Genomic DNA, 14,360 nt, shown 5'->3' on the forward strand with positions numbered 1-14,360 from the left:
CAACCTACAGAACTAAAAGAGCTCAAGAACAAATATAAAAATAAACCAAAGACTTAAGGGGGCTCCTGGGTGGCTCAGTTGGTTGAGTGTCCCAACTTCGGCTCAGGTTGTCATCTCGTGGTTCGTGGGTTCAAGCCCCGTGTCGGGCTCTGTGCTGACAGCTCAGAGCCTGGAGCCTGCTTTGGATTCTGTCTCTTCTCTCTCTGCCCCTCCTCCACTTGTGCTTGCTGTCTCTCTCTCTCTCTCAAAAATAAATAAACATTAAAAAAAAAAAAAGACTTAAGCAACCAATGACCAAAATCAACTTTAAGCAGAGGAAATCCTCTCACAGCAAAGAAAACAATTCTAAAAGCTGCTCCTGAACAGAGAGGTGTGAGGAGGACTGACGGCACAGAGCGGAAGCTACTGAGTCCACTGTCAAACATGAACTGTGGGTCACACATCCAAGGGCCATCGGTGAGGTGGGTCCAGGCAGGGTCCTGAAACCTGCCCTCCTCCAGAAATAAAGCCCACAGCCACTGGCCCCGGGGGATTGCATAACCCTCAGCACCCACTCCGTGAACAAGCCGGAGCTGCTGGGTGCACTAAGAAAACACCCTCCAGGGGCGCCTGGGTGGCTCTGTCAGTTAAGCATCTGACTTCAGCTCAGGTCATGATCTTGTGGTTCATGGGTTCAAGCCCCGCATCAGGTTCTGCAATGTCAGCATTGAGCCCGCTTTGGATCCTCTGTCTCCCTCTCTCTCTGCCCCCTCCCCTGCTTGCTCACCTTGGCTCTCACCTTTTCTCAAGAAAAGACCCCCCAACAAGAAGAACGGACAACTAAAATGTGGTGCACCCACACAACGAACTATTATTCAGCCTCAAAAACAAAAGGAGATTTTGACACAGGCTACAATGCGGATGAATCTTGAGGGCATCATGACGATGGACAGAAGCCAGCATACAAAGGGCAGGGGCTGTATCATCCCACTTATGCGAGGTCCCTAGAGGAGTCACACTCCCAGAGACAGGAAGCAGATGGCGGGCTCCAGGGGCCGGGGCAGGGAGAGGGGGTTAGTGTTCATGGGGACAGAGTTTTAGTTTGGAGCAATGAGAAAGTTCTAGAGATGGACGGGGCGGAATGGATGGACAACAACGTGAATGAACTGAACACTAGGGAACTATACTCTTAAAAATGGTCAAGATGGTAACCTTTATGTCACGTATATTTTGCCACAATTAAAAAGAAAAAAAGAAAACAGAAATGAGGGCACAAGCCGATTCTACAGGCACAAGGCCCTGGAGGCACTGAGGTGAGCGCCCCGCCCAGTGTCGGCCCCGAGGGTCTGGAGAGCTGCATTGAGCAGCCCAGTGCTCTCCCAACAGAAAAGAACACGTGTCACCTCAGGCTGGTCTGTCAATGTTTCTCTGACTGAAACTTGAAAACAGTCTGCCCCCATCACAGCACCACTCCTTCCCAGCCTGCCGCGCGAGGCCTCGCAGCCTCCTCAGGCACCAGCCCGGCTCCTGAGTCTCCTGAGGCCCCACACAGCCCTGCCAGAAAGGGATCGGAACAGTTCCAGGAACAGGATCTCTCGGGCATTGTTTTTCCATAACAAAGCAGCTCGTTTTCAAAGTAGGTGCCTTGCAACTGGACTACGAAGAAGGAAATCCTTTGGTACTGTGACCGCTGCCAGCAAAGAGCTCCCCTGCTCACAGGGGTGACTTCGCAATCCCTTGGTACTTGAGGCCTCCTCCTGCCCTGTCCCTGCACCAATCTCCCCCTGCCCAAATTCTTCCAAGGAGGGGACAGAAAAACTGTATAAAAAACAGGACAGAGGTACTTCAGGCGGGGACGGGGTGTCTTGATTTTATAGCAACACTGTTATTAATGCCAGTATTTAAGCCAAATAAAAGCGAGGAAACGTGACAGTCCCCTCACCACGAGTGGGGAGTGAGGAGGTCTCGGTACGTGGAGGACCGTCTCCGTGCCCCACCTGCATTTCCTTTAGGACTAATTCTGTGCCTATTAGAAGGCACCTCTCATGTCTTTCTCTGCTGCTTCTAGAAAGACGTGGGACGTGGAGACGGTCCCCGTACACTGAGAGAAGATTTTCAAACAGCAATGAGAGCATGAGAGAGGAAAGAATAACACGTGAACTTGCTAGAAAGAAGAGCGACAGCTACAAAGACGTCTTGGAGGTCTTCGTGCTTGCCAAGTTCTCACAATTGCCCCTTCTGTCCTGACTAACCAACCCAGGCAGCAAAAGCCACAGAATATGGCCTAGAAACACAAAATGTGACTGTAAAATCTTAAGAACCCGTTGCCGGAAACTCAGCTAACTGCTTTAGCAGGGCAATGCCCAAAAAGGTCACGGGCATTTCAAGAGATTTTCATCTGCAAAAGTGTTTTGGCCAAATTCTGTGGCAAATAATCATCCCATGCAATGTTTTGAACATCGTAAATGGCTCAAACGACCGCACATGACGGACGGCCGAGGGGCGCTGACCGGGGCTCACTGCTCACTTACCCTCACAGCCCAATGGGCCTCTGCAGACGGCGGTGTGACCATCAAGGGGCTGCTGGTGTCATGCTGTAAAAAGGAGAGAAACGATCACTGGTGGCTGGCCCAGAATTAAACTACGGAGGATGTGTTAAGGGAAAGGATACACATCTCAAAGTGCTTTCAAAAGGAGGAAAGACCTCAAAAAGTTAAACGCAGAATTACTGTATGTCCCAGCAACTCCACTCTGAGGTGCAGACCTGAGAGCTGAAAAAAGGTGTGCAAATGCTAGAACATGAATATTTATGTCCACCAACAGATGAATAAATTAACAAAATGGGCTAGACCACACAATGCAACCTGGTTCAGCCATGAAAAGGAACAAAGTGTAACACCCGCTACAACACAGAGGAAGCCTGAAAGAAGTGAGATCACCGGACAGAACAGGTAAATCCACAGAGACAGAAAGATTAATGGCCGCCAGGGGCTGGGGGAGAGGGAACCGGTGAGTGATTACTTCGTGGGAAAGGGCTTCCTTTCAGGGTGATGGAAACGTTCTGGAACTAGAGAGAGGTGCTGCCTGTACAACACTGTGAATGTACTAAATGTCACCAAGTTGTTCGCTTCAAAACGGTAAATTTTACGTTATATGAATTTCACCTTGATTAGAAAGAGAGAGAGAAAACATGGACGGACAGATGATATTAGAAGAGCATGAACTTGAACTTACGAATTTAGGTGGTGGCATGTTCAAAGTCAGATTGCTCAAGGTAACTTCGTGGCCGCTCTGTGCACAGGCCACTAGTCTCAGTGCAACATAGAAACCCTGCAAATCCAAGAAAGGGGAAGGTGTAAACACCACCCGGCTGGCAATGACAGGGGGTGAGCTGTCTGCAGCCGTGGGCTTCAAGAAAGAAGGATTTCACGTCGCTCCAATACTGAAGACTGAACGTGTAAAACTCAAGAGTGTTGAGCTGAACTGGTCTCACCCTGGGAGCACTGTTGAAATGAATATAGCAGGGGCACCTGGGTGGCTCAGTCGGTTAAGCGGCAGACTTCAGCTCAGGTCACGATTTTGTGGTTCATGGGTTCGGGCCCCATGTCAGGCTCTGTGCCAACAGCTCAGAGCCTGAAGCCTGCTTCAGATTCTGTGCCTCCCTCTCTCTCTGCCCCTCCCCACTTTTTGTGCTCTGTCTCTGTCTCTCAGAAATAAATAAACGTTAAAAAAAAAAATTAAAAATAAATGAATGAGGGGCGCCTGGGTGGCTCAGTCAGTTGAGCATCCGACTTCGGCTCAGGTCATGATCTCATGGTTGACAAGTTCGAGCCCTGCGTTGGGCTCTGTGCTGACAGCTCAGGGCCTGGAGCCTGGTTCAGATTCCGTGTCTCCCTCTCTGTCTGCCCCTCCCCCGCTCATGCTCTGTCTCTCTCTCTCTCTCTGTGTCAAAAATAAATAAACATTAAAAAAAATTTTTTTTTTAAATGAATGAATGAATGTGCCAAAGTGGACTTAGTCCATTACATTCTGAAAGCTGCAAAATTTCCATTAAATATAGTTTTTATAACTTTATTGTTTTTCAAGTAAGCTCTATGACCGACATGGGGCCTGAACTCACAACCCCAAGATCAAGAGTCGCATGCCCTCCATATACTGAGCCAGCCAGATGCCCCTCAAATACATGTATTTTAAGCAATAATGAGCTCCCAACATTTAGGAAAATGCTAGATTAGATAAGTAGCAGACCTGGGTTTAAGATTACAAATAAACGATGACTCAAATACATGTTGATTTTTTAAAAATGGTTTGAAATAGACACAGTTGTTTGGGAATTAACACTCGAGATGCACTGTGATCCCACTGGCCTCGCTGAACATAGCATCTCCCACTCACCCCCTGTGGCCTGAAATGGACTCACCTCCCACGCAGGGTCAAAGGATCTGAACTAGGCTGTCAGGGGCCTTAACTCCTCCTCACCCTCCTAACCCCAGAACCAGCCATGTTACTGGCTTAGGGGACTCAATGCAGCATAATCGCCTAATTTTAATTGATCGGATAGCCTAAGAACATGAACTGTCTTAAAAGCTCTAAACACCATATAGTCTTTCAAACTTCTCCAAAGAGATAAACACTAGCTCAGCCTTTCTCGGACTGATGTCCACAGAATACCCGAGGAGAGCATACGGAAAAGGGGACGTAAAAAAAGTTTATGGAAACTGCATTAGACAAAGCTAACGGGTTTCTTGTCCACAAGGATCCTCAGAATCTTTTAACGTGCAGATGTACAGTATGAATCTCAAGAAAGGGAGGAAAAGCTGATGGTGCCTTCCCAATGGATCAACTCATGGACAGCAGGACACCAGGAAAGACATCCCTTGGGATACAGTTTCGGGAAAGACTGGACTAAATTAAAATAGGATCATTTAAAATCGTTTGTTAAGTACTGTAAATTTCCATTTATAGAACATTCTCAGAATGACAAAATTATGACGGAGAAGGAATGAGTGGTGGCCACGGATCAGGGTGTGATTACTGTGGGGCAACACGAGAGAGATTCTTCTGGGGGGCAGGCAGTTCTGTATCCTGACTATGGTGGTGATTACGTGAGTCTACGCAGGTGATAAAGTTACACAGAACTATGCGCATCAGAAAAAAGCCCAAAAAGTGGTCAGCCCTGAGTAAGGCCTCTAGTTCAGTTCTGAGTGTCATGCCTTAGTGACGTAAGCGGCTCTCCCAGCAGGGAGCTGAGGAAGGATACACTGGAACTTCCTGAACTATTTTTGCAACTTCCCTGAGTCTTAAGATATTTCAAAATATCTTAAACATATCAAAATATCTTTGAAAACATTTGCATCACTTGTGAGCACACAAAATCTTAAAAGATATGCTAACCATGAAAAGACAGCTTCAAGTGTTCAAAAGACCTTTATTTCAAAATGAAACCTTCCCATTTTAACGGTCTGAAAGCCACACTCATTACGTCTAGTAACGCTTGTCAGCAGTGATAACAAGGAAGGAAGTGCAGGGGTGACCCAGCCTGTGGGGGCCCTGGCCCGAGCCCCTCCACTTGCTCTGTGTATACGTGTAAATACCTGTTTGTCCAAGAACCCTTTACCTTCTGGGTCGGCCAAGTCCCATATCTGTGGAAACACAAAGATGTTGGTGAATGCAACTGCCGATCGCTGCCTGTTTACTCACAGGGCAGGAGTGCCCAGCGCCTCAACACGTGGACCTTACGGGTAGGCCAGAGTGGCTACTCCTGGGCTGTGGGTGGGGAGGCAAATTTGGAACGGGTGAATCACCGGCGCCCCCCCCCCCCCCCAGGCACACAGCTGGCCGGTGGCAGGGCCTGGAGAACACTCAGGTCCACTCGGCTCGGCTCCAAAGCCAGAATCAATCCACCAGCTGTCAGGGTCCACAAAGCACTCAGGCCTCCCGTCCGCTGCCCGAGTGACAAGTGGGCTAACCCACCAGTTACAGCCTGAGAGGCCCGCCGTGGCCAGCCCACTCCCCAGGAGGCACATCCCCTTGGAAGAGGGGTCTGGCCTTCGCCTGCCGGGGGGAATCCCAAGGGCGGCCTCAGGAGAGAAGTCACTACCGGTCTTCACGTACCTTCCCGAGGATAATGTCTGAGAGCCCGGACTTCTTTAGAAAAAGTGCAGCTTCACTCGCCCCAACGCGCCCTGTGTATGCCGGGTCTACCTGGAATGGGGGAGCGACTGGTGAGACGAGGCTGCAGTAACCAGAACAGCAGACAAGGCAGCACACGGCCCACTGGCTACTGGCCGATAACGTGGAGGACAGAGAGGGACTCGAGGCCATGCCGGGCTTCCATTCAGCACTGTGCCTACTGAGACACGCCCTCGCTAATTCGATCCCCAAAGACACCCGTGAAACTTACCTGCTTGTAATAAGATTCGTATAAGGGATTTCCAGTGGGAATCTGTGAACGAAACCACAGACACTGGTCAGAAGTGGGCACGTCCCGCCTTCAAAAAAAAGTGCCATCCCCTCAAACAAAGTGTCACTGCTAAAATGTAAATAGTGAAAATCAAAACGTACGCACTTTAAACGTCCTCTCCACACAGACCGCAGCTTGTTTTTAGACACAGATCTCATACTTACCCAGTTTGGGAAGCGGAAACGCTACTGCTCTTTCACAAGTTCTAATTCCTAACAAACAACTTGGCACTCAGGAAGCAGCAGCAGCTGAACTGACTTCCACTCACCAAAGGAGGGGATTTCGACGTATCCAGGGGCTCAGAGGATCCTCTGAGACTGTTCTCTGGTTCCGGAATCAGAACAGGAGTTTCTGCATATCATCACGTGTCACCAGACACGCAAGCTTTAGACTGGTTTCCCCGCCCCAGACCTGGTCTCCACCCATCCCGTCCTCCACCAGCCAAGAGATGCACACTGACTGGCCCCCACTGGGAGACAGCTGGCCAGTGGCCACTCCTACTGTGGCAGGCAGGAAGTACGAAGTCCTCAGCTCAGCACAGAAGACAGTCCACATTCCAGCCATCAGATCCCAAGACGTCACTATTTAGAGAAGGTAACCACCCAGTCGACAGTCATGTGGCTCCCCGATGTGGCTCACTGAGGCCACGTCTGGATCTGGCCTGGTGGACGGCCAAACCCTCACACTTTTCACCGCGCGTCCGTGGCCTCTCTTCCCGACCCCGGCGAGCCATCCCCCAGGGGAGGTGTCAGCCAGGGAAGAAATTAGGCAGCCACTAGAATGTCAGCTCCAGGGGCACCCGCATGGCTCCGTCAGTTAAGCGTCCGACTTCAGCTCAGGTCATGATCTCTGCGGTCCACGGGTCCGAATTCAGCATCAAGCTCTGTGCTGACAGCTTAGAGCCTGGAGCCTGTTCCAGATTCTATGTGTGTGTGTGTGTGTGTGTGTGTGTGTGTGTGTGTGTGTGTGTGTGTGTCTCCCCCTCTCTGTGCACCTCCCCCGCTCGCGTTCTCTTTCTCTCAAAAAGTAAACATTAAAAACAATTACAAATAATGCCGAGATTACAGTCAGCTCCTCTAGAGGATCCCAACACCTCTGAGTGTATGAAGAGGTGAAAGTACAGAGAACACCACCAAGACAGGATGGAAACAGAAGGAAAAGAGCATGAAGGTCTGAAGGGGGAGAGAGGAAAGTCAAAACAGAAAGAAAGGGAGAAATCCTGAAAAAGCAGGGAAAACCAAACGCAGACCAATGTAAAAAGGAAGGCTGGGGAAGAAGGAGCCATGACTTGAGAAAGAAAAGGAGACACCACCAGCGAGAAGGATCAAGAGGTAAGCACATGGGGGGCTCCTGGGGGGCTCAGTCGGTTAAGTGTTCGACTTCGGCTCAGGTCACGATCTCATGGTTCGTGGGTTCGAGCCCCGCGTCGGGCTCTGTGCTGACAGCTCAGAGCCTGGAGCCTGCTTCAGATTCTGTGTCTTCCTCTCTCTGCCCCTCCCCTGCTCATGCTCTGTCTCTCTATCAAAAATAAATTAAAACATTAAAAAAAAAAAAAGAGGTAAGCACGTGGCCTCAGCCGCTCCCTGGCTGGCTGCTTCCTCCTGCCTGGTGCACTTGCCCCACACTGTCACTGGGGGAGTCTGTCACCCTCAGCTCCCAGGGGCCTTAGACGGCAGTGCCCGCCATCACACCCCGTGTGACCTCCTGGGTTTAAACCTCTGGCGTCCTTCCAAAGCACATCACATCTCCTCAGAGGAGGTAAGGCCGGCAGAGGAAGCAAAGTCAGGCAGGCTGTTTGTCAAGGGGACAGTGGCCGGGTCCTGACAACACATCCCGTGCCAGTGGTTCACGGGAAGGGAATGCGCAGGCCCCAGGGACCTCCACCTTGATGGCAAAGATCCCCTTCCCACCAATAACCAGAGAGTCTGAAATGCGTTGCCAGTGGGATTTTTTTTTTTTTTTAAGATCTCACGGCAGGCAAGAAAGAAGTTTCCAAGCTGCTATAATTCCAGGACAAAAGTTACGGTATTGGGGGCATACAGAGTCAACAACTGCCTCAAACTTCCCAAATGCTTCTGTGCTACTGGATCCACAATCAAGAAAAACAAGACCCTGAAAAGCCTCTGCAGCACCAGACCCAAAGCTCCAACCGTCTGTGCTAGGGGCTCATCCCCCAGGCATTCTACGGCCAGGTTTTAATCCCACATGATCCACAGGTGACGGAAAAAACCACTGGAGAAGCCTCGACTATTCCTCTCTCTGGAAGTCGATTTAGTGAAGCTGGGACAAAGACCGCAATTAGAGGTTTTGATCTGATTACTCACACTTCAGCTACTGCAAAAGCCGAAGGGGAGAAAGAAGGGAAACCAGCAGATCTAATTGGTACTTGCTCTCACCACACTGCCTCAACCCGGGGACGGGTGGAGTCAGGTCTGCAAGCTGCCCGATGCGCCACTGAAGACACCTGCTGCTAGCCAACACCATGAACCTCCCGAAGACAGGCAGTCTCTGTGGCCAGCTCCTGGGCAAGACCTCCATCACAACCCGCTCGCAGCGTCACAACCAGCAGGCGCAGGCAGCGGCTCCCAGAGGGAGTGTTGCGGCTGCTGGGGCAGGGCGCGCTGAGAGTGGACACCTGCACTGTTTGCTTTTGTTTGACCCCAGACAAAGCCTGGGGCACACACAGAAAGGGGGGACGGGGCTTTCAGTGTAAGAGGCTGCGGAGAGCTGGGCGAGGTCTTAGGAAATGGAAGTAGGACAGAGCCGGCCTGGGACGGCAATCTCCTTCACCAACTCACTCTGCTAAGGGGCCAGCTTCAACTTACAGTGACTGAATCATTGATGAGGTTCAGTCAAAAGTTTGATTGTGACCTTTCAGTTGCTTGTGGTATCTTAAAATACACAGAGATAACATGAAAAGTTCCTGTGGCCTCTTTGCTCTCTCCTCCAGCCTAGATGCACTTTACAAGCGGGGATGGCAGGGAGGGGAGCGTAGCAAGGAGTTCACACCCTTCTGTGGGGTGGGCTTTAAAACACCACAGTTCATGTGAGCACATGCAGTTTTGAGGCTGGGGAAACGGAGCTCGAGATGAAGGAAGGACACAGCAGAACCACTCTGGAGGGGAAATCTTCTGAAGATCGGGGTTCCAGCCACTCCTAAACCTCCCAGGATTGAATTCACCCAGTTCGGATCCCCACTTTTGTCCACAGGCAGGACCCTTCCTAAATCCTTATGTCTGGAACCAGGAGAATTCCCACTCTTCCAGGAAAGGATGTGCTCTCATGCAAAAGAAAGCAAACAATCGCCAGCCTTGCTCATTTCAAAATGGCATTCTTTAAAGGAAACTAGTTTTTGTTTTAGGACTTTTTTCTTTTTTTTTTTATTTATTTTTGAGAGAGAGAGAGAGCACACAAGCAGAGGAAGGATGGAAAGAGAGAGAGAGGGAGGGGGGGGGAGAGAGAGGGAGAGAGAGGGAGAGAGAGAGAGAGAGAGAGAGAGAGAGAGAGAGAGAATCCCAAGCAGGCTCTGCACTGTCAGCATAGAGCCTGACGCGGGGCTTGAACTCACAAACCGTGAGACCATGACCTGAGCCTAAATCATGAGTCAGATGCTTAGCCAACTGACCACTCAGGTGCCTCTGTTTTGGAACTTTTAAAAAAAGGTTTAATTTCTTGCACTAATAAATAGGGGATCACATTTATGAAGCACTCACTGTTTTCCATTCAGTACCTCATTTAATCCTCCAACCACACTACAGCACAGGTACCCAATGTACAGGTGCTAAGACTGAGGTTACCTTGCCCAGGGTCACAGAGCCAATGAGTGACAGAGCCGGAGGAACACCCAGGTCACGTGGCCCTAACCTACTCTGCACGCGGCAAAAATAGCCCAGGCAGCTGGGCACTCGGGCACAGCACAGCCTCCCAAGCATGGTAGCCTGGGAAAATGCAGACTCATGATTATATGACTGTGCATTTTATTCCACTGAAGAGGTCAGACTGCAAGACTCAACTCGAGTACATAAACTGACTTAAAAACCAGCACAGCCTGTCATTGATTTCCCCAAGAAAGCCAAGACCCCATAATGGCTGTATCTATCTATCTATCTATCTATCTATCTATCTATCTATCTATCTATCTATCTTTCTTTCTTTCTTTCTCTCTCTCTCTCTCCTTTCTTTCTTTCTTTCTTTCTTTCTTTTTTTACTGTCATATATCTTCTTTTTTTAAGTTCCAGTGTAGTCAGCACACGTGTTTTGTTAGTTTCAGGTGTACAATATAGTGATTCAACAGTTCTATATACTACTCAGTGCTCATCAAGATAACTGTACTCTTTAAATTTTTTTTAATGTTTATTTCTTTTTGAGCGAGACAGAACATGAGCAGAGGAGGGGCAGAGAGAGAAGGAGACACAGAATCGGAAGCAGGCTCTAGGCTCTGAGCTGTCAGCACAGAGCCCAACGCAGGGCTTGAACTCATGAGCTGCAAGATCATGACCTGAGCTGAAGTGGGATGCTTAACTGACTGAGCCACCCAAGCGCCCCAAGATAACTGTGTTCTTTACTCCCCACCGCCTGTTTCCCCCATCCCCCAACCTACCTCCCCTCTGGTAACCAACTGTTTATTCTCTATAGTTAAGAGTCTTTTGGGGGGCACCTGGGTGACTCAGTCTGTTAAGTGTCTGACTCTTGATTTCGGCTCAGGTCATGATGTCACGGTCATGAGACGGAACCCCATGTTGAATTCCGCACTGGGCATGGAGCCTGCTTAAGATTCTCTCCCTCTGCCTCTCTCCTCTGCTTGCACTCTCTCTCTTAAAAAAAAAAAAAAAAAAAAAAAAAAAAAAAAAAAAAAAAAAAGGTTGGGCGTCTGGGTGGCTCAGTCGGTTAAGCCTCCAACTCTTGACTTCGGTTCAGGTCATAATCTCACAGTTCATGAGTTCGAGCCCCATGCTGGGCTCTGCCCTGACGGTGTGGAACCTGCTTGAGATTCTCTCTCTCCCTCTCTGCCCCTCCTCACTTGTGTGAACACTCTCTTTCTCTGAAAATAAATAAATAAAAGTTTAAAAATAAATAATTAAAAAAAATTTTTTTTTAACGTTTATTTATTTTTGAGAGAGAGAGAGACAGAGCATGAACGGGGCAGGGTCAGAGAGAGGGAGACACAGAATCTGAAACAGGCTCCAGGCTCTGAGCTGTCAGCACAGAGCCCGACGCGGGGCTCGAACTCACGGACCACGAGATCGTGACCTGAGCCGAAGTCGAACACTTAACCGACTGAGCCACCCAGGCGCCCCAAAAAATAAATAATTTTTAAAAAAATTAAAATCTCTTTTGATTTGTCTCTTTTTTCCATTGTTCATTTGTTTTGTTTCTTAAATTTCACATATGAGTGAGATCATATGGTATTTGTCTTTCTCTAGCTGACTTATTTCACTTAGCAAAATATACTCTAGCTTCATCCACATCATTGCAAATGGCAAGATTTCATTCTTTCTTATGGCTGAATAACATATGCCACATCTTCTTTATCCATCCATCTATCAATGGACACTTGGGCCGCTCCTTCCATAGTTTGGCTATTGTAAATAATGCTTCAATAAACATAAGGGTGCATATATCCCTTCAAATTAGTGTTTTTGTACTCTTTGGATAGACACCCAGTAGGATAGTTCTATTTTAAATTTTTTGAGGAATTTCCATACTGTTTTCCACAGTGGCTGCATCAGTTTGCATTCCCATCAATAGTGCACAAGGGTCCCCCTTTCTCCACATCTTTGCCAACATTTATTGTCTCTTGGGTTTTTGATTTTAGCCATTCTGACAGATGGGAGGTGATAGCTTGTTATGGTTTTGATCTGTATTTCCCTGATGATGAGTTATTTTGGAAGACCAAATATTGTTAAAACGTCTATACCACCCAAAGCAATCTATAGATTTAAATGCAATCCCTATCAAAATACCAACAGCACTTTTCACAGAACTAGAATAAAAAATCCTAAAATTTCTATGGAACCACAAAAGACCCTGAATAGCCAAAGCAATCTTGAAAAAAGGAAAACAAAGTTGGAGGTGTCATAACTCTAGACTTCAAGTTATATTACAGAACTATACTAATCAAAACAGTATGGTACTGCTTAGATAGATCAATGGAAACAGAATAGAAAGCCCAGAAATTAATCTCTGACAAAGCAGGAAAGAATATGCAATGGTTAAAAGACAGTATCTTCACAGAAGGTGCTGGGGAAACTGAACGGCAACATGCAAAAGAATAAAATTAGACCACTTTCTTACACCATACACAAAAAATAAACTCTAAATGGATTAAGGACCTAAATGTGAGACCTGAAACCATAAAGATCCTAGGAGAGAACACAGGCAGTAATCTCTCCAACACTAGTCGTAGCAACATCCTTCTAGATAGGCCTCTTGAGGCAAGGGAAACAAAAGCAAAAATAAACTATTGGGACAAGGTCGAAATAAAAGTCCTCTGCATGGCAAAGGAAACAAACTACAAAACTAAAGACAACCTACTAATGGGAGGAAATATTTGCAAATGGCATATCCAATAAAGGGTTAGTATCCAAAATATAAAAAGAACTGATACAACTCAACACCAAAAACAAAAAAACAAAAAAACAAACAAAAAACCCAAATAATCTAATTAAAAATGGGCGGAAAACATGAACAGACATTTCCCTAAAGACATCCAGATGGCCAAAGCACATGAAAAGATGCTCAATGTCACTCACCATCAGGGAAATGCAAATGGTTGTGTTTCTCAACCCAGTTGCCAAGTTTTGCAGGAATTAGGCATGTAACACTAAGAGACATCCCGTTCTGAGTTTCTACTTGGAAAACCAGAAGCCGATGCAAAAATGCAGCCCAGTACTCACTTAATAATCCTTGCATTTCTGTCTTCCACTTGGCATTAGCTGCCCTCCCTGCTTACAAAGCCATCATCTTGGCTATGTGCACAGTCATATTCTGCAGCTGAGGAAAGTGGGATTTAGCTCAGCAGCATTCAAAAAACATCAGAAAACACTGGGGCATCCCTGACTGCCCAGCAACGACCAGTTCTCTCCAATGGCACCATCGGGGCGGGGGGGGGGGGGGAGTCTAAACCCCAGCTAAGGTAAGCATTGCTGACAGAAGGAGAACACTGAGGTGAGAAAGAGCTTTTTATAAGTCACAAGGAAAAAGGCATCTTCATTTAAAAATGAGCAAAGTCAAAGACAAAGGTGACTCAGAAAGAAAAGATGTGGCAAAGTTGGGGGAAATGTTCAATTTCGGTATTACAAGAGAGTAACGGGCCAGCGCCTGCTATCAGCTTGGCGGGGTCAGAGAGAGGTTGCTGGGCAGAGCTAGCAAAGAGGGAACAAGCATCTTGGGCCCTGCCGGTGGGAAGGTGGCCAAGTGGCTTTTCTGGAGGGTAGTGCCACCCCACACACCCCTGATAGGCAGGTTTTAACTTGATTCCTACCAAACCCCAGCAAGATTTTCTGGTAGATAAAAAGAAGGTTATTCTAAAATGTATGGAGACAGGCAAGGGAACCAAAATAGCTAAACAATTCTGAAAAAGAAAAAGAAAGCGGGAGGAACCAGTCTACCTGATTTCAAGACTCACTATGAGGCTGCAGTAATGGAGGCGGCATGGCAGCGATGGAGGGGTAGACACACAGGGCCAGGGAACAGAGCACAGAGCCCAGAAAGAGACACAGGTATGCCCAACCAAGAAAGAGGCACAGGTGTGCCCAACCAAGTCCTGACAAAGGTGCAGAACCATTTAGGAAAAGGAAAGAGGCCTGTTCCACATATGGTGCATATGTCCACTAGACATCCAGTGGACATCCAATGGAAGAAAAAGAGCCTTGGGGCACCTGGGTGGCTCAGTTGGTTAAGTGTCCAACTCTTGGTT

The 14,360-nt window shown here is 47.9% G+C and overlaps 1 protein-coding gene across 8 annotated transcripts in view; it reads right to left on the bottom strand.

The window, feature by feature from the left end:
* Positions 1 to 14,360, bottom strand: part of EPS15L1 (epidermal growth factor receptor pathway substrate 15 like 1) — a 97,140-nt gene that overhangs the window by 65,620 nt on the left and 17,160 nt on the right. For all 8 annotated transcript variants that reach the window (XM_042978477.1, XM_042978482.1, XM_042978478.1 and 5 more), the window contains exons 2-6: positions 6,383 to 6,424; positions 6,094 to 6,183; positions 5,574 to 5,621; positions 3,214 to 3,309; positions 2,511 to 2,573 (exon numbers count right to left, since the gene is read on the bottom strand). In XM_042978477.1, coding sequence (XP_042834411.1) covers positions 2,511 to 2,573; positions 3,214 to 3,309; positions 5,574 to 5,621; positions 6,094 to 6,183; positions 6,383 to 6,424 — 339 coding nt within the window. The remainder of the gene's footprint in view (positions 1 to 2,510; positions 2,574 to 3,213; positions 3,310 to 5,573; positions 5,622 to 6,093; positions 6,184 to 6,382; positions 6,425 to 14,360) is intronic.

The sequence above is a fragment of the Panthera tigris genome, chromosome A2, assembly GCF_018350195.1.
Source record: "Panthera tigris isolate Pti1 chromosome A2, P.tigris_Pti1_mat1.1, whole genome shotgun sequence".
NCBI classification, from domain to species: Eukaryota; Metazoa; Chordata; class Mammalia; order Carnivora; family Felidae; genus Panthera; species Panthera tigris.